Source organism: Anoplolepis gracilipes, chromosome 14 (assembly GCF_047496725.1).
Source record: "Anoplolepis gracilipes chromosome 14, ASM4749672v1, whole genome shotgun sequence".
Classification (NCBI taxonomy): domain Eukaryota; kingdom Metazoa; phylum Arthropoda; class Insecta; order Hymenoptera; family Formicidae; genus Anoplolepis; species Anoplolepis gracilipes.
Window position 1 is genome coordinate 4321341 of NC_132983.1, and position 23839 is coordinate 4345179.

At 31.8% G+C, this 23839-nt stretch overlaps 3 protein-coding genes and 1 non-coding gene across 25 annotated transcripts in view; 2 read left to right on the plus strand and 2 right to left on the minus strand.

Moving 5' to 3' along the window:
* Positions 1-15609, plus strand: part of Ss (aryl hydrocarbon receptor spineless) — a 200380-nt gene extending 184771 nt beyond the window's left edge. For 6 of the 7 annotated variants that reach the window (XM_072906722.1, XM_072906717.1, XM_072906723.1 and 3 more), the window contains 7 exons: positions 4759-4968; positions 7411-7705; positions 7923-8064; positions 8130-8597; positions 8767-9714; positions 10636-10928; positions 11410-15609. In XM_072906722.1, the coding sequence (XP_072762823.1) occupies positions 4759-4968; positions 7411-7705; positions 7923-8064; positions 8130-8597; positions 8767-9714; positions 10636-10864 (2292 nt within the window). In that variant the 3' untranslated portion in view covers positions 10865-10928; positions 11410-15609. The remainder of the gene's footprint in view (positions 1-4758; positions 4969-7410; positions 7706-7922; positions 8065-8129; positions 8598-8766; positions 9715-10635; positions 10929-11409) is intronic. The other variant, XM_072906719.1, reaches the window with a different exon arrangement.
* On the minus strand, positions 3595-3666 carry Trnam-cau (transfer RNA methionine (anticodon CAU)). The gene has a single exon. It is a non-coding gene; the product is annotated as a tRNA-Met (tRNA).
* Positions 15610-19174: 3565 nt separating the features above from the next.
* Positions 19175-22859, plus strand: Rpi12 (RNA polymerase I subunit RpI12). Its single transcript, XM_072906265.1, has 4 exons — positions 19175-19477; positions 19732-19948; positions 20140-20165; positions 21628-22859. Exons 1-3 carry the CDS (start codon positions 19342-19344, stop codon positions 20162-20164), a joined length of 378 nt encoding a protein of 125 aa, XP_072762366.1. The 5' UTR covers positions 19175-19341; the 3' UTR covers position 20165; positions 21628-22859.
* LOC140673344 (venom dipeptidyl peptidase 4) overlaps positions 20454-23839 on the minus strand; it is a 329058-nt gene continuing 325672 nt past the window's right edge. For all 16 annotated transcript variants that reach the window (XM_072906244.1, XM_072906243.1, XM_072906247.1 and 13 more), the window contains one exon: positions 20454-23731. In XM_072906244.1, coding sequence (XP_072762345.1) covers positions 23633-23731 — 99 coding nt within the window. In that variant the 3' untranslated portion in view covers positions 20454-23632. The remainder of the gene's footprint in view (positions 23732-23839) is intronic.

Here is a 23839-nt window from a genome sequence, read left to right on the forward strand (position 1 = left end):
GTTCTGTTGAATCGAAATGTAACAGCGCGCAACCGACGAAGTGCACTGTATAGTTAGGGGTTAAAAATACACCGACTGACCTCGACCACGTTATGCAAAACAACCTGTGTATCCTAGAAAACTTTACTATACTCTCCACTAAATAGCGGATCGGACAGGGTAATAACGGCAATCAATGAACAATAGCGCAATAAAAAACAACGAATTGGTTATTCGTTCCGATTATAATATATAGCGTACGGAGGTAAACACGGAGGATTTACACGATACAATCACAAAACACGAGATTACTTCTATTACAGTTGCGTGACGAGAATGCATTGCTACGTACGACTTTGAAATAAATTGTTTGTATATAGTAAAGTTTTTATATATTTATTATCATTATATTTTATATAAAATAATTTGCTATCTCTAAATCTCAAATCAAAGATTTGCAAAATTACCATAAACGAGGAATATTATGTCGTTATCCATTTTTTTCATTATTTAATTTTCAGATATTATAACTAAAAAATATATACTATTAAATCTATTGAAAAATTAGAGTAATTAATTATATTTTACACAGCAACAATTCCTTTTACTTTTATTTTCAACTGTAGAATTATTGATACGTGTCTCAAATTATTATAATATTATTAATTTTATTTATTTTTAAAAAATCTGACAGTATCTCTATAATAGTATTTTAAATTTATAATTAATTTAAATATTTTTTTAAATTCTCAAATTAACTTTAAGATCAAAAAGTGAAAATTAGAAATAAAAAATTTAGATCTTTCAATAAATAAACCATTCGAAAAATTAAATTCTATTTGTGCTAAGAAACGATGGTATAATAAATAGATCGTTTTAACAGATTGCAAGAATAATACACCGCGTCGTGCATCAATACCATAAGAATTACAAGAGGGTTTATTCTCGTCGTTGTCCCGATATATATACTAGTGTGTCGTAGCGGGAACGAAGGGAGAATGTGGCCGAGCAATTACACGTCCACTGTACGTCCAGGGTGAGGTACGGACGGTGATTATCACGAAAATCGTATATAATTCTTAATTAAAATTAGAGCGGCTCTCGCGATCGCAGCGGGGATATTGCGGCTAGAGAAAGAAGAAGAGGACGAAGAAAAAGAAGGGAAACAGTTCGCGTTCGAATTCATCGGGTCTCACGGCGAGTAAGGGACTTTTATCTCTCCCGCTTACCTGCGGGGGTTTCATCGGAACCTCCCTCGTTCTCCCTCGCTGTATTTATTGAGATTCGTAGTTTTACGATTGGCGGGGAAACGACCCACGATAAAATTACGCGATCGCCATCGTATCAAATATTTCTAAACTTTTGTATCTCAGCAATTATATTTAATTGATATTTTGAATCCGCGTATGAAAGGCGCATTAAATAATATGCGTGAAGCTTAATTAACTGTAACGTAACTTGTTGTATTTAAAAATAATTAATTATGAATTAAAGAATAATTTATTATACTCTTTAGACTTAAAACAATTTAATTAAACTTTTACATAAATTGATCATAAATTGATCATAATAGTGTCGTCATGTCAATGATATATTTTAATCTTAATTATTATATTATTGCGGTAATCTTGTAATAAGTATTATATAGAAATACAAATAATATTGCATAGAAATATATTTTTTTCATTGAGTGAATATATTGTTTGTTACGAGAACGAGATAATAGATTATTTCCGACCGAAGAAAATGCATATACTAGATGCAATAAGCATTGAGAATGACACGAAAGAATAATTTATTATATTCTTTATTTAGACTTAAAACAATTTAATTAAACTTTTACATAAATTGATCATAATAGTGTCGTCATGTCAATGATATATTTTAATCTTAATTATTATATTATTGCGGTAATCTTGTAATAAGTATTATATAGAAATACAAATAATATTTCATAGAAATATATTTTTTTCATTGAGTGAATATATTGTTTGTTACGAGAACGAGATAATAGATTATTTCCGACCGAAGAAAATGCATATACTAGATGCAATAAGCATTGAGAATGACACGAAAGCAGAAACAGGAAGAAACATTCATTGTCGAATGTGGGATGTACGACGGAGTGGCATTACTTTAGAAAATATCTGATCGGCCGTGACGTCGACGTAAGCTCGCGTACGGCACATGTACCTACACGTGTTCGACGCACTTTATCGCGCATAATTAATCCGGACTAGTCCACGAAGAGCCGAGAGTGCGATGAATCCGCGCACGAGAGAAATACAATTTTTATACGCTGGTTAAATTTAATTCCCGTCGCGCACGTGAAAAAATTGTATAAATCTGATGCATCTTAAAGTAACTGTTGCCACATTGATTTAATGATCACAATATTAGTCTCAATAATTTCGGAGCGAGAAGAAAAATAATACAACTAAACATATAAATAATTACAAAGAATTAGTTAAAAATTGGTTTGTCATTTTTTAAGAGAAAAATTCATTGAAAAAAGAAACTATATTTATAAATACATATTAATATTCAAAGAGTTCCAATACTTTGTATTTCGCACCATCTAAAATTAAAATAGGACCGTGTTGATGACCGGTCTTTCGAACTAAGAGCAGTAGTAGGTGTAACGGTGACTTTTAATCCGATAATCGACGTGGGCACGCATCCGCCCCCGCTTTCGGTGCTCGTGTTTGAACCCTCGGCACGCGGGGGAACTCTTTCTCTCGGAAACAGATCGAATTGACTCGCTCTCTCTCGCTCTCCTCAGTCATTACCTGGTCATGGCTATCAGTCCGAGCGAGCGCTCGACGAATAATATAATAAATCACGTCGGGCCAGAGAAAACGATACGACTTCCGAGCTACCGAGCTACGTTTTCAACCCGCGAGTAAGCTCGCCCACGTGTATCTCTCGCGTACAACGAGTGTGTATGTTATGTTTGTTCGTGCCTAGGTATATATCAGCGACGTCGCGATCTCACGACTTCCATGTTTAGCCGCGCGTTCTCCGCTGTTGCTGGTTGCGAACGAGAAATTGCGCGACGGTACGTCCGTACCGGACGACAACGATGAAGACGACGAGAGAGAGAGAGAGAGAGAGCATCGATCGTGTGCCCGCCGTTCCTCATGTTTTCCCACTCGAAATTGTTATGTAATTCCGTTGCGGCATCGATCGCCACGCGGTGCGAACCGCCCGGCCACGACCGGGCGTCCTGACGATATAATTTTGGTTTTGAAACTCAGGACCTTTTACGATACTCTAACGATCTTTAATACCTAGACTTTGTCGATACGGCAAAGCGTTTATTAATTAAACCATCATTATTGCTAAGTTAATAAATTTTCTTTTTAATAATACGAGTCGAGAGTGATTTTAAATATTACAATATTGATAGGAACTCATGCGGGAATTTTATAAAAATTATGGAATTGAAAGACTTATGACAGGGTATAACTGGAAGTGCATGGAATGATAACTAATATTTTTCTTACGCTTGCAACGATTTATTTAGAAAAAATATATTTATGATTAGTCCAACAAAAATATATATCTTTAAGGATACAAACACTAACAATAAGAAGAGAAAAAAAAAATATGCCTTAGCAGAGCGTGGTTTCGATCCACGGACCTCTGGGTTATGGGCCCAGCACGCTTCCACTGCGCCACTCTGCTGTTGTAGTGGAGGATGGTTAAAGTTACTTTTCAATAACACGATGTTTTAGTTAGTAAAAAAAAAATTATTAAAGATAGAATTTAACTCTTTTCCTAAGCAGAGCGTGATTTCAATTTACGAATCTCTAGATTATGCGCCTACTGGCTACTTCTATTTTTAATTATAAAAAATTTTTTAAATTTTAATCCATATTACGAAGGTATTAAAATTAGGATAATTTTTATTATTTACGTATTGACAGATATACTTTATTTTAAATATTAAGAAAGATGAAAAAGAAAATTTTTAAAACATTTTATTAATAATTTCATAAAGTCAATATTTTAAAGAGAACAAACTTAGAAAAATATTATGAGTTTCGGAAACCTTCGAGCTTTCGAATTTGTTTTATACTGCAATATATTTCTAGGTGATTATAAAATCCACAAAAGTTATTTCTTCGGCTCTAAATCATTTTGACATGGGATGACTCCAATATATTTTGCAAATACAAATATTACCGATATATTGATTTGAAATTTAGACAACTTGAGTATCGTTCATTGCAATCCTTGTACATACGCATTGTGGTCCTCATAAAGTTACCATAAATAAGATTGCGCGACCGGGGCTGACGCGAAGAAAACGGTAGTCGAAGAGCTAATCGTAAATAATGGCTCGGTTCGCGCACGTTCGTGACACACGACAGAATGTATGCACGAATTCTTAGATTGGATAAACGCGAATGCCAGGTGCTCGCGAGGTAAAGAACATGAGCACTGTTATTAACTCGTTTTATAACCAGAATCTAAACTGCGAATAAACGAGCGTTAATTATGTATGGACAAAATAAAATTCGTATGGTGCATATCACGAAGAAGTGAATCCCAGGTATTTTTCTTGATATCATCGGTAAAATGTATCATCTATTAAATTTTAAAGAAACGTTTTCTTGATAATAAAAATAATACAATTCAACGAAATGGCACTGAGAGTACATAATCATACAGTACGAATCTATTTTACATTTCGATTTAAATTTTTTTCAGAGAAAGAAAAAGAGAGAGAAAAGTATAATATTAACAGAACGTATTCATTTTTGTTTTTTTCAGTCTGACATTGTCCATCAAAGTGTCTACGAACTGGTGCATAGCGAGGACCGGGAGGAATTGCAGCGGCAATTAATGTGGAATTCTTTCCTGCCTGCCGAAAGTGCAAGTCTACCGTTGCACGATGCACTCTCGCCCCAGCATTGTCACCTGCTCGAGCGCAGCTTCACGGTTCGCTTCCGTTGTCTTCTGGACAATACATCCGGTTTTCTGGTACGTATATATTCCTTTATATTGTATTGCTCGCATATTTTAGTTTATATATTTTAATTCTTAAATATATCACTAAATCACACATCTGATAAAAACGGTTTTTTATGTATCTGTATTTTTAGACCTATATTATCGATATATTTTATATAAATATCTCAAAAGTTTATTCTCGTTTTGTTTAAAGAATTTTTCGATTAATTTAAAATAAACTTTATGTTAATCAAATAAATTATCATTTTCTTTAATTTATGCCATTTAAATAGAGCTTTTCTACTTGAAATCAAAGTCGATATTTGAATGGTCTTAGCTTTCCAAATTAGTCCTAATCAAAAGATTAATAGTTACTATCAATATTAATATACAAATTATTATAATTAAACTAATTTGTAATTTTTACTTATTTATAAAGTATATTCACATTTACTCTGGAAACCGAAAGTAATTACAAAATAATCAAAATTAAGTCTACCTCGGTACTCCGGTTTCCTTCGTGAAAGCACGTAAACGAGATTTTTGCAGCGAGTACGCCAAGTAATTACAATAAATGACGTGTGTGCCAGGAGGAAAAGAGCCTTGAGTAAGGACCAAGCCACGTCCTTACGTCTCTTCACGGTTACAAAAGAGATGTGCCGGCATACAAAACAGTAATTAATAATTTCACTGTCGTAAAGGAAAGAGGAACGAACTCTCCTCCGCCGTCACTGTGTTTCCTCCGCTCTCGTGTAATTGCTTTTCTTTCTGTCCATCTTGCCGTTCACCTCTCTCCCTCCGACCCTTTCTACCGGGTAGTCTCCTACTTACCCTCTCGACCTGCCACCGAGACTAACAATACGTCGCGAAAGTATACATCAGATTGTTGTCGACTTTACGTGAACGATTTTTTTTAATTTTACGAAAAATTAAGGAGATAATAGACACAATAAAATACAATTAAAAATTATTTTTTCGCAATAATAACAAAGTGAACTGATTTTTAATTATAATTTTATTGGATGTAATTTTATTAGATGATAATAACTTGTCATTTCATTTGTATGGTAAAATGTGTCATATGTGAAATAGGAGTTTTAATCGCAATAAAATATCCTCACAAATTTCTTGAATATTCCCAGAAGAATTTCGAATAGCGCTTACGTAAAAACTACCTTAAATCTGGGCCGTAGGGCCGACATTATTCTCCGCGCAAAAGCTGAACGTGTATAATAATAGGCCCAGCCAATGAACCGTGACAGCGCGGCGAAGATTGAAACGATAATTCGTCCGGACGGCCGAGCTGTCCATCGTCGGTACCGTTGTCCCGATGGCGTTCAAGAAAAGGTATAAATCAAGGACCCGAACAAAACCAGGTTCTCCATCCCTCCGGGAAGGAGGAGGAGGAGGAGGAAAAAATCGGGCAAAGAGAAGAGAGGGAGGTGGAGGGTACGAAGAGACGCGGCAAAACACTAATTATCTTACGGCAAACACACCGCGGATGCGCGCACAGGTATATGCGCGATGTCGAGCGCGACGTGGTCAAAGCGAAAGAGAGAAAGAGAGAGAAAGTACGATGGTATTATCTTGGCAAGGAGGACAAGGACGAGAGCGAGAGAGAGAGGAGAGTCTGAGTTCTGAACACCGCGCCCGAGCTCGAGAGTTTGGCAAAAACGGCACCGCTTTGACGTTTATGAAAATGAAACTGTAATCGTAAAAGAGGCTTTACGGCGCAAGAGATTCATCCGCCGCCACCTTCTTCAAGATCTGTCTCTAGAACCTTGGCGGCATTCTTCGCGACGAGACATACCGTGGATCTAGCCAACGAGCGCTTCCTTTTATTTTTTTTTCCTCTTCACCGGATAGATCTACGTCCAACACCACGAGCACGATCTATTATCACCCGCATCCATCAACGGATGCTGTGCAGGAGTTTTTTCGATAAGTCCCATGAGAGAAACATTTCAAAGAGAACATATAATGTGCAATAATATTTATAATACCTACTAAGCACGAATACAATTTATACAATAAACATTTATAATTATATAATAATTGTTTATAATAATACATTAATAAGCTCCACGTTAATTGATTACTAAGTTAATAAATCACTAAATATATAATTATTTATTATTAAAAAATAGAGTGTTTTATTCATATATTTGTTTATAATGTAACATAGCAAATATTATTCAGATTTGCTACAAATTTGGAAATTAACTCAATAATACGCAAAATAATATTTTTAAATTTTATATATTTCTAAAAAAATCAAACATTTAAAATTCATATTTATTCAGTCCATTAATATTTGCAACATTTTTTTATATTAATCATAATTTTACCTATGACATTTATATGTATAAATTAATACATATGTGTGTATGTGATGTTTGACTATTAATTCTCTAAAATATTTATTTTAGATTTAAATAAATTTTTTTCTAATTCCTGAATTATTTATTATAGCGTCTCGACATCAGGGGCCGAGTTAAAGTACTTCATGGTCAGAACCGGAAGACGGAAGAACCGCCGTTGGCCTTGTTCGCCCTGTGCACACCATTCGGGCCTCCTTCGCTCCTAGAAGTGCCGCAGAAAGAAGTAATGTTTAAAAGCAAGCACAAATTGGATCTCGCACTCGTGACGATGGATCAAAGAGGAAAGATGCTCTTAGGCTATTCTGACGCGGAACTAACGAATCTCGGTGGCTACGATCTAGTCCATTACGACGACTTGGCCTACGTTGCTAGCGCGCATCAAGAATGTAAGTACTTAATAAAACATTATAGTTTTTAAAATATGTGAAAGCAAGTTTGTTTTATAAAAACTTGCTTATTATTTTACCTAAGCTTGATAGGATTAATACTTTATTTTTATTCTTGCAAAGTTGATTTAGCTAAAGCACATTGTCGTACTATCTTACAGAATTAAATATTAAATAAATATTGAGAGGATTCTAATTTAGTTTTCGTTTTTTTCAGTATTAAAAACTGGTGCATCAGGTATGATAGCCTACAGATTTCAAACGAAGGACGGCGGATGGCAATGGCTGCAAACTAGCTCTAGATTGGTCTACAAAAACTCGAAACCAGACTTTGTACTCAGTACTCATCGACCTCTTATGTAAGTTTCAGCGAATGATGAAAGAATTATAAACGACGTTACAATTGACGTATTTTATATTTCAGGGAAGAAGAAGGTCGAGATTTACTCGGCAAACGTACGATGGATTTCAAAGTGAGCTATTTGGACGCCGGACTGACTAACAGCTACTTCTCGGATAGTGACAGCTTGACGGGATCAGTTATGACGCCAACACTACCGGCGCAACCGGCACCTCAGAGGGGGAACAGACGCTACAAGACACACCTGCGAGACTTTCTTTCGACATGCCGAAGCAAACGTAGCAAGCTCTCCGCTCAGTCATCGGTCTCGCCACCGGTGACTCCCACAGTCGCGTCCGTGGATTATCTTGCGGCGGACACCAGTGCAGCAGCCGCGGTTGCGGCAGCCTACAGTAATTTAAATACCATGTATCCGACACCGTACGCGCCCACTGCAGTGGCGGCTAGTACTGATCCTTCCTTGACAACTTACATCGGCCACACGGGCAATTATCATCAGACTCTTTATCCAGCGACTGCCTTAGATAACAGGTAAGTTGATTTAAAACGATTCTGATACAATTTTTCGAATTTGACGACCACTAGAAATTTAATTAATTTAGATAATTTATTTTACAACGCTTAATTTGTTAAATCGCGATATAAAATAGCGAGTATAATGTAGAAACAAAGAAATGTATATTATTGTTTTCTTACATAGGTATCTCACGGCTGCAACAGAGAATCTATTTCAATATAGGCCGCTGGGCTCATATTATCCAGAGTATCACACCGGCACTGCGTACAACGGCTTCATTGACGTATCGCTGCCCACATACGAAACTCATCAGCTGACTAGTAAGACAGAAGAGAAGCTCTACTGCCAGCAATTAGGCAGTAATGAATCGCCCAAATATAGCTACGTGGAAACGAGACACCCCGGTAGTGTCAGTGGTTCGCCGTACGCTGCCAGTCCGGTGGCAAGCGCATCTACGATGCATCCAGCAACGACCGACATGAACGTTGTGCGCGCCGGAAGCAGGCATTCATTGGAAGGTGGCGCGTCCTCCAGCAATTCCGCCGGTAGCTCACCAGTGACTGGCGCGGCCAACGGTATGCTGACACCGAAGATAGAGGACGTGAAGCCAGAGGTATATGGCAACGAGGCGCCACGGCAGACTGTGCTGATGTGGGGCGCGCCGCCGTCGCGCACACCGCCCAGAAACAACGGCAGCTATAGCCCGCCGACGCCACACTCGACTCATTCTTCCACGCATTCGACCAACGCCACTGGCGATCCGCTCAAATCGCTGGCAGAGATGAATTCCATGAATGGAGATTGTAAATGGCGGCAAACTTCTCCTACGGATCAACAAGTGGCCGCGTCGAGCCCGCCAAGAAATAACAAAACGCAACAATCTCAGCAACAGCAACAGCATCATCATCAGCAACAACAACATCAACAATACCCGGTGACCACGTCTCAGTATCAAGCGGCCGCAGCCGCCGCCGCGGCAGCTGCCAGCAGCATTGGTTACACGCATTCTCATCCAGGTCATGGCGGGCACGGAGAAGCGGGCTCCGAGGTATGGCAAGGAGTGCAACACCATCACTACCAGTACTATCCCTACCACCATCACCACCCCGCACCACCAAGGCACACGCCCCAGTGAGTGTCACTGCTGCCTCACAGATTTTATTATAATTTTCCATCGACGCATTTAGGATAAGATGACCAAATCTTTGAAAAAGGATAATGTAATCGAACCTACTTATAATCGATTTTATTTTTATTATTCATTTGCAGGAAACAAGTTTTGCTTTAATTTTTAAAATTGTATTCCCCTCCTCTTTAGTCAAGTATTATATATATAAACCTTATATAATGTTAACATTAAAATTACTTTTTTGCACAATGTTAATCGTATTTACGTTTTAAATATGAAAAGTTAAAAATGTAGGAAAAATTCAATAATACAGCAAAATTTTGAATGCTTTTAGAAGGATTGGTCAACTTAAGTTTAGCGTGAATGGAACATGCCATAGTTACGAATGGATCATGACTAATCAAAAATATGTTTCTGCATCATTTTATAATTTTATTAATTATTTAGAAGGTTCTTCATTGCCATCATTGCTATCATATGAATCATTAAATTATATCGAAGTATTCCATCCATATGCATAATTTTAAAATTATTTAACAATGTTATCAAAATTAAAAAATAAGTTAAATATGTTACATAAGAAATAATCGTAAGACAATAATCTTTGATTGATTATGAAATCACATTTTGATTTTAATTTTTTAAGAAAAGCATGTCTCAAAAATATAAGAGAAAGCATAATTTAATGCATTTTAGCACATATTATTTTATTTATGAGCTACTACTACTTGATTTTTTTTACATCAAGCTTTACAATTACCTAATATATTAAATTTATCTAAACAAGTGTTACTAAGAAAGTTTTCAGACTTTCTCAGTAATATTAAAATGTCAATTTTTAGTGGCCCTATGTCACTATTTGAAATAAGAGAAGTGTACTTAGTACACGCAAGATAACGGCGAGACCGTCCATTTGGTTGCAGCACGCCACCGTCAGTTGCGGGAACGGGGACGGGGGTGGGAACAGGCATGGGCATGGGCACCGCGGCGGACAACACCACCAACAACAGCAACAACGTCTTATACCACCCTCCGCACCACCACCACGTGGTGGGATCATCAACAGCGGCGGCGGCAGCGGGAATGGGCCCGCCTGTTCCACAGATTCCAAACCGGACGCCGGGAGTCCTCTGTTGTCCATCTCTGAGGTGACTAACACCCTGCTCAACCAATAGTCCCTTTGTAACCTCGGCGTCGCTTTATATCAGTGATGAAGGTACGTTCACGGCTGTTCAACCGATGTTAAATACGCAGCATCACCGAAGCGAATTGAGCGATTTAGTGAAAGAATGAGCTGTCCCGCAAATATAGAGAAAATAAAGAGTTTGACTACGTTCTCTCTGCCTTTTGATTATGTAAAAATCAATTTTTTCTAATAAAAACTTCCTTAGTGGATAGCTCATTTGTACAGTAAAAAAACACTCAATTGTAATATAATATAGAAATTTAATTTTAATTAGAAGGCAATTAGAAGCATTAATAAAATAATAATAATGTACAAATAAAAATATATAAAGATATACAAAAAGTTCCCATTAAATTTTTATTAAAATAGAATAAATTATTTTGTTAATTACAATTAAATTTACGTAAAAATAATGATTTTTATTTTAATCTATTTTTACAAATATAAAATTATTTTTATATATAAATTATATGATTTAAAAAAATAATGCATGCATTGTATTTCTCTACAGGTATCTCTGAAAAGATATCTTCACCGAAGCGGATTTCAAAATGCATCACTGTACCATACAGATAATGTCGATTTAAAAGAAGAATTAAGAGTATTCTTACTAACAATAAGAGTATTCTATTAGTACTGTAACATACTCATTACAGAAGTAATAACCAGTCTACTATTACATAACTTTCATTGCATTGATTTATCCGATATCGATACGTTAAGTGGATATTCTTCAGGATTCATAGTTTGAGTCTGCATGTACAATGATCGTGATCTTGTGTACGTAAGGGGCAGCGATCACATAAAAAAGCGCATGTTTTACAATTTCGTTTATTCGCAATTATAGAATAAAGCGGTTGTTCGACGAGTAACAATAGCATATTTCATTGCGGAATAGATAAAGATAAGGAAATCGATGAATTTCAAAATAACTTGTATTTTTTCGAAGATTAGTTATCGAAAATAAATGTCAGTTGTTTGTCATAATTCATAGCTTTTCTTTTTAATATGAATATATATACAAATGAAATTTTTAATTCATTTATTGTATATTATTCTACTATATTAAAATAAAAAACAATTTTTATTGTATTATAGAATATAAGAAAAATAACACAAAAGTACAAAAGCAAAACTTATTCGCTCTAAATAAAAAGAGCAAATTTTATGACAAATACTGTTCCGCAATCAAAATTCATTTTTATGTTTTTTAATTAGTGTAAAAAATATATTATTTATATTCTAACATATAATAAATAAATACATATGTCTATTTCTGTTCTGCAATGGACTGAAGATAATGTAGTGTAAGATAGTGATCACTGCCCGGACACTGAAGCGAAATAAGATTAATGAACGACATTCCTTTGAACCAAAAATTTTCAAGCGTTATTTTTATATTTGAAAGCACAAAATTCGTCATTTTGATCGGACTAGGACAAGCGCAACATACGTGACTTTAGTTTATATTAATAATGCGTCTACGTATTTGTATAATTCTACCTGTACCCGTATTGCGCGCTTTTGTATCCCGTGCTATTGCGTTTGTATAATTTTTTTTTTTTTTTCTAAAAGAGGATATATGAATTCTGTGATATGTGTTAGGTAATTTAAAACAATGTTCTTCAGAGAGAAGGCATACTTGAGTGTAATATTTATTGACATAGAATGACGATATAAAGAAAACTCGTCGAGTAATTGTGAAAGATGCGAGCGACATATCGTGTGATACGAATTATATAAATATAGAAATACACGAGAGCAAATCCTTTTAAATAAAAGTTGGAAATATATTCCGATTGATGAGAAGTTGATTCTCGACGAGGACATATATTAAGAATGCAATGTAAGAAGCGATGGTTTAAAAAATCTCAAGCAAATTGTTATTAGCAAGCGATATTCTTGTTTTAAACGAAACGATACACACAAGTAACATTCCATGTATACGTATCAGCGATCTCTCTCTCTTAGTTACATACATTGAAGTGAAATTCCTGCTGCCGGGATAAAGGCGTAAATGTAAAGTTCTCTTCCTTTTACACTGAAACTACTTTCCACTTTACATGATAGTTTTTTTTATAAAAATCGAAACTTTAGTATCACACCGCGAACGTTTAAATGAATTCACCTATATCTGCGCGACTCTTGGCTTCCTACATATTTATTTTGTATAATTCGCGACAATTAATAGGCAAAATTAAAAAAAGAGAAAGTTCCTGTTTACATTTTCGATTAATCTTGCTACAAGATAAAAATTTGTCTATGGCAAATCAACTTTACATAATTGGTATTATAAAATATAAAAAAATTGTTATAAATTCTTTCTGAAAGTATTTTATAGCATTTGTTATTATACTGAAATAGAAAATTATGAATATTTATACAGCGCTTACATTTATATAGTGATAAATATCACATTAAAAATATAAATAGATATTTACGAAATACAAAATTGCGATTAAATTACTATTTGATGAATCATTTTAAATTGAAGATTTTGACAGATGATAATTTTATGAACGTAATTTCACGCTTGATTAATCAATTATTGTAAAAGGAATGAAAAAAAACTTTGTGATCTTTAAATTATTCAGGTTGTCTTTCGAGCACAAGAATTTCGTTATGTAAAATCGAAAATGTTTGACACAATGTTTGTAGCCTGTTAATTCGGCTAAAACCACTCAGTCTTGCCAATATTTTGTTAATAAGTTTGTAAAATTTTTGTACTTAATTAATTTATACATATTATTTATATGTATACGTGTAATTCGTGTTTAGCAATGCTAGATGGGCCTTCCAATAATTTTAAGTGCATTCTCACTTGCAAAGTCAAGGAAATTTCCGAGAATTCTCATGAAATCATATCGAAAAAAGAGAAAAACCGCGCGAAAAAGAAGAATATTATATGAGCAAGAAAAAGAAAACTATTTTAGAATAACATTGAAAAAACTATTGTTTCCACTACTTTTAAACAAGCATAACATTGCATATCCATTGCAATCACATATCAAAGTGGTAAAAAAAAAAAAAAACGTTAAAGAGAGCGATATATATTTAGATATTCTCTTCCATACTTTTCAAAAAAAAATCATCACATTATTTATTAACTATAATATGTAAGACGTATATCAGGTGCGTTGTACAAAAATGACGCATTAAGGATAATAAGCGAATTCCATTTCCTACACGTTTCATTCTTAATAACGCGTAGTACTTTTTATATGTTCACATACTTACGAGATATGTCTATATTTTAGAATAATCAAAGTACTGGATGCAAAAATTAAGTAAGCGCTTATTTTATGCGAGCAAGTTGTATGATTTTTATTTATCAGTTAATACAGACTCCATGAATTCCTAGATGATACTAACTAATGAATGTAAAAATATATTGAAAATATAAAAGAATATAGAAGCTATAGTATTTCTATAATTGAAATAAAGCAAGATTTTAAAATGTTTGACCGGTTTTTTTTGCAACATCCGCGAAACATAGTCTTTTGCATCCCGATATTTGATTATCTAAATATCCCACTCTACTTTGATTGACTTTGTAATTAAATACCGCTCAAGATGATATTGAAACTTGCTACTATCAAACATGTTCTTATTTTACGAATATAACTTAGTAATTATAGAAATTATAGAATTTACATAAAAAATTTATAAAAAGAATACTGTCAAAGATTAGATTGTGCATCTAAAAATATTTGATTGACTTTGGATTTCTGATTTTACTTTATCTTATTAAAGTCTTCCTGATATCTTTGAGATATGTTACATTTTTCAAAATATTTTACAAATATTTTCACATTTTTTTGTAAAAGGAACAAAGCGCAAACAAAGATATGAAAAAAAAATAGATAAAATTATAAAAATAAGGACATACTGATAGTAGATTTGTTTCGAACTGAAATCTTGTATATCTATATTTCTGACTTATTGTTATAGCTTGCGAAAGATATCCTCGTTTCTCTGCAATATCCTTATAAACGTTAAGAAGCTACTACTATTATTATTATTATTATTATTATTATTATTATTATTATTATTATTATTAATATTATTATTATTATTATTATTATTATTATAATAAGTAATCGAGTCTAGTCCATTCATAAAAAAGCGAATTAGTAATGATATGCTTAAATTGTGATAATATTCTCGCTGTAAAGCTAATTTAACTGACAATCTTATCAATTAACACTGTAAGTTTTTTCGGCGCGTTAATATGTAAATGTATAACTCTAAGAAAGAATAATAAATATGATATCTCGCAAGATATTCATCGACAGTCTTCTCTATACATAATATATGTTGAATTGCGATCGCGAGGATATTTTGACGATCTAAGCATAAATGTATATTCATTGTATATTTGAAATAAGGTATCTTAATATTATATAATAACGAGCATATAATTAAGATTATAGCCAGTACAGATTTTCAAGCAGCTATTCGTATAGGTAAAAAATATGTACCTTATTTTTTTCTGACAATTGCCGCGGAAGATAAACGCGATTAAAGAGCTCGAGCTTTCTGAGCTGTATGGTGAATAAGTCTGCACTTTGGAATCGAATAATTTTGCTGAGAAAACTCGCTTCTTCGAGATATCCTGGAGATGATCAATTAGCTGTTTCAATTATAAGATTCGAAAAACTTGACTTTTCCATAATAAAGCAATTTCGAAGGTATTAAAAATATTATTAAACCCTTTTTTTTTGCTTAATATCTTTCATTAAAAAGTAAAGCTCCGTAAAATATGGACAAATTAAAATTAAATTTTTTTTAACAATTTTTATGTATCTATATAATCTTAACACTTTTCTCGCGCGCATATGGCGGATACTCTCCAGTTATCGAAAAACGAAAAAGACGAAACAAATACGTGTTTATTTATGAAAATCTTTAGAATAGTCAATGCGCGGTAGTGCGTGAGCGCTTGACTATCAATGATCATATCGAAACGGAATGATGGGAGTTGTATATTCCGTTCTTCTCTCTCTGCAAGCAATTTTATTTCATATTTCTGAACGTATCGAAATCGACACAGTATCATGCCAAACCGAATTTTGAATCTTGATCACTACTCCATCCATTTTTCTCTGATATATTATATCCGATAGGATATAAATCTAGCTATTATTATATAACACCATTGCTAAAAAAATAAGTTCTACAAATAAAATTTTAAAACTGTATCAAAAATGTTTATATATATGAAATAAATTATAATAATGCAATAAAAAAAAGTGTTTAATAAATTCTATTTTCCTATTATACAATAGACTTTTTTCGAGATGCTTGGTGCTAGTTAATATCGTCTAAATCACAAAAAACATATTAAAAGAAAGATTATTATATCAGTTTATTATATTCTTCTCATCTTTTTTTAAGGTATTTTTTTTTAATTTTCTTGTAAAATGCAAAAATTTTTAATTTAGCTAAATTATAATGTCCATAAAGAATTGAATTTTTCTTATTATCTCCAGATCATCTGGATGGCGGATAAATACAGCAGGTATAAAGATAAGTTAGACTTTAAAAAAAAAAAAAAATCGTCAGTGACATAGCAACTGGTCCTGCCAGTTGCTTGACAGAGGTAGTATTGACTATATATTTTTTAGTAGTTCAAGCCAGTTGGACCTACCTTTCGTTGCTCCTGGCTATTTATTCTGACTCGATTTCTATGAGCCAAAAATTTAGGCAGAAGAATAACTTCTTTTATTGCCGATTAATTATGATCGGCAGATAAGACGATTTATATATATATATAAGTTATATGTTAAATTAACAAGTAAATGTGTTAAATTTTAACATAAAACATTTAACTAGCAAACGTTTTAACAAGAAAACACAAATTTTTCCAACTGTGTATATATATATATTTTTTGTATACGTATATATATATAAAATTTAACACATTTAGCTATTAATTTAACATATTGCTGTTCTGTTAATTCAAATCAACTGTTAAATTATCAAAATAACTGGAAAAGAATGTAAAAATAACACAATGTGTACGTATTTTTTATTTTATATTATAAATATATTTTGAATTATTAATGACAGAATTTATCTGTTAAAATTTACAGAAAAACCGTTAAATTTAATTTATAATATAAGAGTGACTATTATATTAATATGTTACATTAACATTATAATGTTAAAGTAATATATACAACATATTACTTTAACATTATTTTCTCATTAAATTTTCACACAAAAATTATGTCAAACTATGAAATTTACATTTATTTTTGTTAAAATATAATACAATATTAATGTTACTATTTAATATGTGCTTAATAATGTGTTAAATTAACAGACAAATTTCTGTGGACCATATGGGACATGCGATTTGTGTTAAATTTAACACAAATTTTTCACTGTGTATATAAAATAATATTAGCATGCATAACCCTCTGTTGGCGGATCATTAAAGATCTGTATCTTCAAAAATGTTTTATAAAACTCATCTATATAATTAAAATAAATATTTCATGTATGTCTTGCCAAAAATTAAAATAAATATATTTTTATTTTAGAAATATTTTTTTTTTTCATCAATTTTTATATATAAATATAGTATATCTATTTTAACAAAACTTTTTTTTAAATAATAAATTAAAAATTTAATATTTTTTTCTTAGAATATAATACGTATAAAAAGAAATTTTCCTACAATTTAAAATTGATTCAAAATCCGCCATGTACGCGGATTATCCCGCCGTCCGAGAGGTAAAGCAACGGATTTATCTACAATCTACATCTCAATCTACAAAAATCTCTACACAAATCCGTTGCTTTAAAATAAAATCTTTTTATCACTCACCAATATTAATGCGCAACAGTGGAGTTGTCGACAGTTGAAGATATACGTAGTCTGTAACAAATAAACATAAAATTCAAATTATAGCAGCGTTTAAAATTAACTAATATTCAAGATATTATTATTGTATTCGCCAAATTTTATATTCAATATGTACAATAGGCAGATAAATATAAAATATTTTTATAAATTCTAAAAAAAGCTATTTTTTAAATAAATACTTTGATAAAATTTATTTAAATTTTTTCTCTCTGAATCTCTCTTGTAAAAATCATTTAAATAAATAAATCAAATTAATTCATGTACACGATTTATAATTAATATACAAATAATAATAGTTACCCTAGAGATGCTCCACTGGTGCAGGATGCCTTTCCTAGGCCTCCTCCTCCTCTCAGATGTCAAGGTGGTCAAGAATTATTGTTTTATACGCGCGATATGCTTTTTTAATTTGTTTAAATTGCACAAAAGTAAAATCGCGCAATATTTTAAACCGTACAAAAATAAAAACGCACGATAGTTTGACGGCACTCCCGAATTTTGGAACGATCGAATATCCCATTTCATCACGCGCGAGAATCATACTTGAGAAGAATGTGAAAAATGATAGCGCGCTATATATCACCAAGGTCGAATGTTATTATTTTATTTCGGAATTATTTTAGACGTATTTTAATACGTTAAGATTTATCGTAATATTATTACCAATTATTTGTATTATTATTACGTATTATCGTCGCGAGAAACGTGTATGACGCGCTCGACCTCGAGGTAACCGAACGCGAGACGTACGTGTCGACGCCGGCGCTGGAGTAAAAACACGTGCGCACATTACGCCTGCCGGAGTCGGTATGAATGACGCATGGCTGTCACGAATCACGTACGCCGTACGCCGCGTCTCCCCACTCTTACTACGGAATGCGTGACGTCAAGAAGAAGGTCGAGTATGCTCTTTCTCTCCTCGCGCTAAAATAATAATAAATACGCACTATACCAGGTGACGAAATTTAACGCGTTAAAATATGTATATTAAATGATACTATAAATACATACAATTTCTTCTAAGTAAAATGATATTAATATTCGATCATTCATTATGATCGAATATTAATGAAATACATTGGCCTGTAATCTGCGAGCTCACATTTATCATAAAATGTGCGCTCTAAATATGAATGAAAATTATTATGTCAATACATAAATATTCTCTCTCTTGTAACTATTTAATTATTTAATTATTCCTATACTATATTATTAATTTTTTCTATTATTACATATTATTATTTCTATATGATACATGTGTTTGTCTTTTTCTATTTAGAGAAAGAAAGAGAGAAAACAGAACAGGTATTGGTTTTTCTCAATTACACAGTCTAGTGATTTTTGTATGTCTAAGTTTTCGACTTGACTTCACCATAGAGATATTTCTCTATGGACTTGACGTATGTATGTATGTACGTATTTGGAAACGTGTTTTCTTTATAGGTTATATCACAGAGAAGCCGGAGAAAAGCCACGGTGCCACAACGATAGTACAACGTGCAAAAAGTTGAATGAAAAATGTCATATTGTTCATAATAATTATATGTGCCAATAAATAAACACTGGACAATGGAAAGTAACAGCAACAGTTGTTTTATTACGGTACCTGGATTCTGTCCGGATTGTGGTTCAATTTTACCATTGCTCGACGAAAGGAAGGCTACCGTTACGTGTTATGCATGCAAAAGAAACTGGGATTCCAAAAGTACGTTCCAAACAAATTATTCAAATCTTAATTAGTTAAAAAAATATAACTTAAGTTTTATTGAGTTGTTATTTAAGTATGTTATACTCCAATAATCTTTTCAAGTATGTTATACTAATGATCTTTCAAGATGAATAATATATAGAAAGAATTAATTATATTATAATTAATTATAATTAATTAATTATAGTTTTATTATAATTGCAAAATTTATATATATTTATTTGGAGGGTTTTTAATTTTATCTTTTTCAGCTTTCGGAGATATGGAAATGACACATACGATTCATTTTAATTCCAAAGACACTTATACGTCTACCAAAGAAGCAGACGACAGTGACGATGATGCAGATGGACCAATTGTAGAACGACCATGTCCTCAGTGTAAAAATGATAAAATGTCATATGCTACATTACAATTGAGATCTGCTGATGAAGGACAAACTATATTTTATACATGTACTAAATGCAAGTACGTTTCAATATCATCCTTGACGTAGTCTATCTATATTTGTCTACATTAATCCCTTGCAGTCTAATGAGAGCTGAAGTTACCAAAGTTTTTTCAGCACTCAGTATACTCCGCAGAAGGATTAAAGTAAAATATCAATATTTTTATTCGCGCACTACTTTATTAATAAATAATTCATCTTATATTTGCAGATACAAAGAAACGGAGAATTCTTAAGGTAACATTTTCTATTACACATGTTATTTTGCATAAAGTATTATAACAATATATAATTTTGTTTCTCTTATTTTTCTTTTTGTAATTTTTTGCAATATAAAGTTAACATATTGAAGAAATAGAAAATTCTTGATGATATAATTGTGTACTTTTTTTATACAATATTTTATATTCTGCATACATATTTTTACTAGAATGTGTGATATTAATTTAGTAAAATTTTATTATTAAATATTTACAATCTGTGGATATAAATTTTTATAACAGGATAGCTTTTAGATATAAAGACTTTGTCTCTTAATAAAACATAGAGCTTTATTTATAATACACTCAACAAATAGTGGTGAAAGAGAGTACATCTGTCATAATTTTATAACTCTACTGGGTCATTGTTACAATATCTTCTTTCTAACAATGTTTTGTTACCTTATTTAAGTGTTCAATTAAGTAATTTTCTATGTACAACACGTGTCAGGATAAGAGTTAACAATTATTTTAATAAATTCATCTTGATCCACTCTTGAAATTGTTACAGTGGTCCTTGTCTTAAAAAACTTTAATAGTCAGAGAATTTGTCGATAGTTTCTTATTTATATGTGCATTTACACATTGGCTAATATTTGCCCGTAATCTAATAATAATAAGAAATAGATATGATATATCATTTTTTAAGGAAAAGATATCTCGATAAACTAACTGCCTAAAATTTATATTTAGTTCTTATATAAACTATAGAAATACAAATATGATATATAAAGTGATGTAATTGCACTTTCTTAATACTCTGGTATACCCACAGCACACAACATTAAAATATAGGAAATAAAATTTATATAACTATTTATAAAGGATCTAATTTGATATATAATATGGAATGCGTAAATTCTTGTTCCTTCAAATAAATTTTAAAATACATCAACAATTTTTAAAAAACTTGCTCTCTTAAAATCTACTTATTTTTGAAGAAGGTTTGAATTTATCTTGAATTTAATAGATTATAGTACATTTTTTGCAAGTATACAGAATTAAAGCAGAGAGAGAATAGCAAAATATTTTAAATTTACTTCAAATTATTTAACTTTATGATTTTATCAGCGTTCAACACATATTTAAGATATTAACAGCACTCAATATCCATAATTTTGACAAGAAATTTATGCTGTGGCAAGATAGATTCCAAAAGATCTCGAAAGATAGGTTTTTATTTATTATTTGTATTTATATGTATCCCGCGTGAAAGCACGTGTTCCTAATCTATGTATTAAAATAATATATTAAGATTAATATTTTTACAACGCTGTTTTCGTTGACGTGATACTCACGCTTCTCAGTATTGTATGCTCAACAGCATGTAATATATATGTCTTAATATTATATGCTCAACAGCATATAATACATATGTCTTATAAAAAACATATATATTTTAATAATCTATATATATTATTATATACTTTTTTTTATAGGTTCTCTTCTGGAAATATCTCTTTGTACATATTTTTATAATGGAAATAGGAAGAGAGGAAGAGCTCTTTCTTTAAAATGTGCAACAATTTAGCGAGAACACTAAAAATAAAATCTATAGTTGTTTAACTATAGATCGTTATAAAATATTCCTTTTAAGTATTTTCGATTCTGAAAACATAACTTGGTTCGTATTTTACATAAATTTTCATTGGTTACTGTATCGCATTTTGTGTTGTCACACTTTCCTCAAAATTACGTCATACATTAATAACGTTACAATAATTGATTGTGAAACAGTGCTGTGAAAATATACAACGCTTCAAGAATCTCTCTAAATACATTTTAAAAATTAAGTGGCGCAATTTCATTTTTTATGTATGCAAAAATTTGATTTTTATATTATACATTTATTGGTTACATTGTCGGCGAATGTTGTTAGAGTTTATTGGCAAATTTATGCTTGTACAATATTTATTCTTATTTTATCTTTCGAATTAGCAAACGGTATAATTCTGTAGCACTAGCTAGCCCAATCATTAATATCATACTTATATCAAAGTAAATGATATTAATTTATTTTCTTTTATGAGAAACTTTACTTAAACTTAACTTTTTGCTGAGTATTCCAGAGCCTTAAGATAACATATATGAGTTCAGAAAATTCAGTTTTGCATAAAAATTAATATTGCTTACAGCGCGTTTAAATATTAATTATAAATTTATTATCAAAGTTTAAGTACTGCATTGTAAATATTTGACATATGAATATTTTACATGTCGCGTTGAATAGGCCGTAATAATTGTTTCAGAACATTGTCGGTAATATTATTGTCGGACATTATACGCAATATATTGTACAATAATGCGTACTTAGGTTTTTTATTTTTATCGACGAAAAATATATCAAGGCCTAAATTATTTATTTAAAAAAAAAAATTAATTTAAATATTATCAGAAATATATTTAAGATATCGCATCTCAATATTTTGTAAAATAATTTATATTCCTTTAAATATTAAAACACAAAAATATTTTACAAAGTCTTAGTTTTTTTGTTGCAACATTTCACTGTAGAAGATATCTTTTTTTATAATTTTTTCTATATTACTATCAACTTATCAGTTCTTGAAAATATTTTTTTCTATTTTATTTCAAATATGATATTAAATCTGGTTTCACAAAATCAGATTTTTCAAAAATGTTAAAAAGTTTCGTCTCAAGATGTAGTAACTGAACTCATATATGTGAATATTCTAATGTGATAATTTAATGTCAAAGAGATAACGATTATAATAAAAAAAATTGAACGAATTTAAATGCGGAACACGATATTCCAGATGGTCAAATGTAGTCAATTAAACTAATTTAAAAAAAATACAAAATTTTTTTTAAGAAATTACATCTTTCATCAAATTGAAAAAATTAAATAATATTGGCAGATGTTATGAAATGAGATTCTGTCAGACTCGAATCGCGAAATTATGAACTTATAATTTAAACTATTGCGTCAAAATCGATAGGTTTATTTGACCATCGGGCAAGTAACAGTTCACGCACGTTAATACGACAAGAACGACAAGAACGAATACGCTGAGATAAAATAAGCCGCGAATTTAAGTACGAACTGGAACGATCTAGTACTTTGTGGGGTGTGTGAATAGCTAGGCGACGGGGCCCGCCTTATTAGGCCTTCGTTTTTGCACCGTTTAACTGGGTATCTTAAAAAACGTATCAAACATGTTTCTCACAGACCTGCCCTGCGTAGTTTTCTTGATTCTGATTTCTAATTATTCTACTTCTCTCCTGTCCCATTTTTTTCGCTCTTTCTCTTTCTCTCATCTTCCCACTTTCCCTCGACAATTTCACCGCTATGTACATTTTCTAAAAACGCTCATATTACATATCGTACATAAACTCTGTACACATGATAGATTATTTACAATTGGTAAGTGTGAGGCAGGTGGTGTACAGCATCTAGATTGTCATCACTATTCCATGCTCCGATCATGACGACGTCTGAAAGCATTCGTCGAGAAAGTTTTCTAACGAATGGTACAAGTGTGCTCGCGACTGGGCGATACCATGGTCCTCGTCTGTATAAGTCTGCAAAACAAAATTATATTTATTCATCATTTTTTGTACATTAGCTTATATATTTATTGTCAGATTATATTAAGTCGTCACATCTCCATGTTCATTGAGAATCGAATA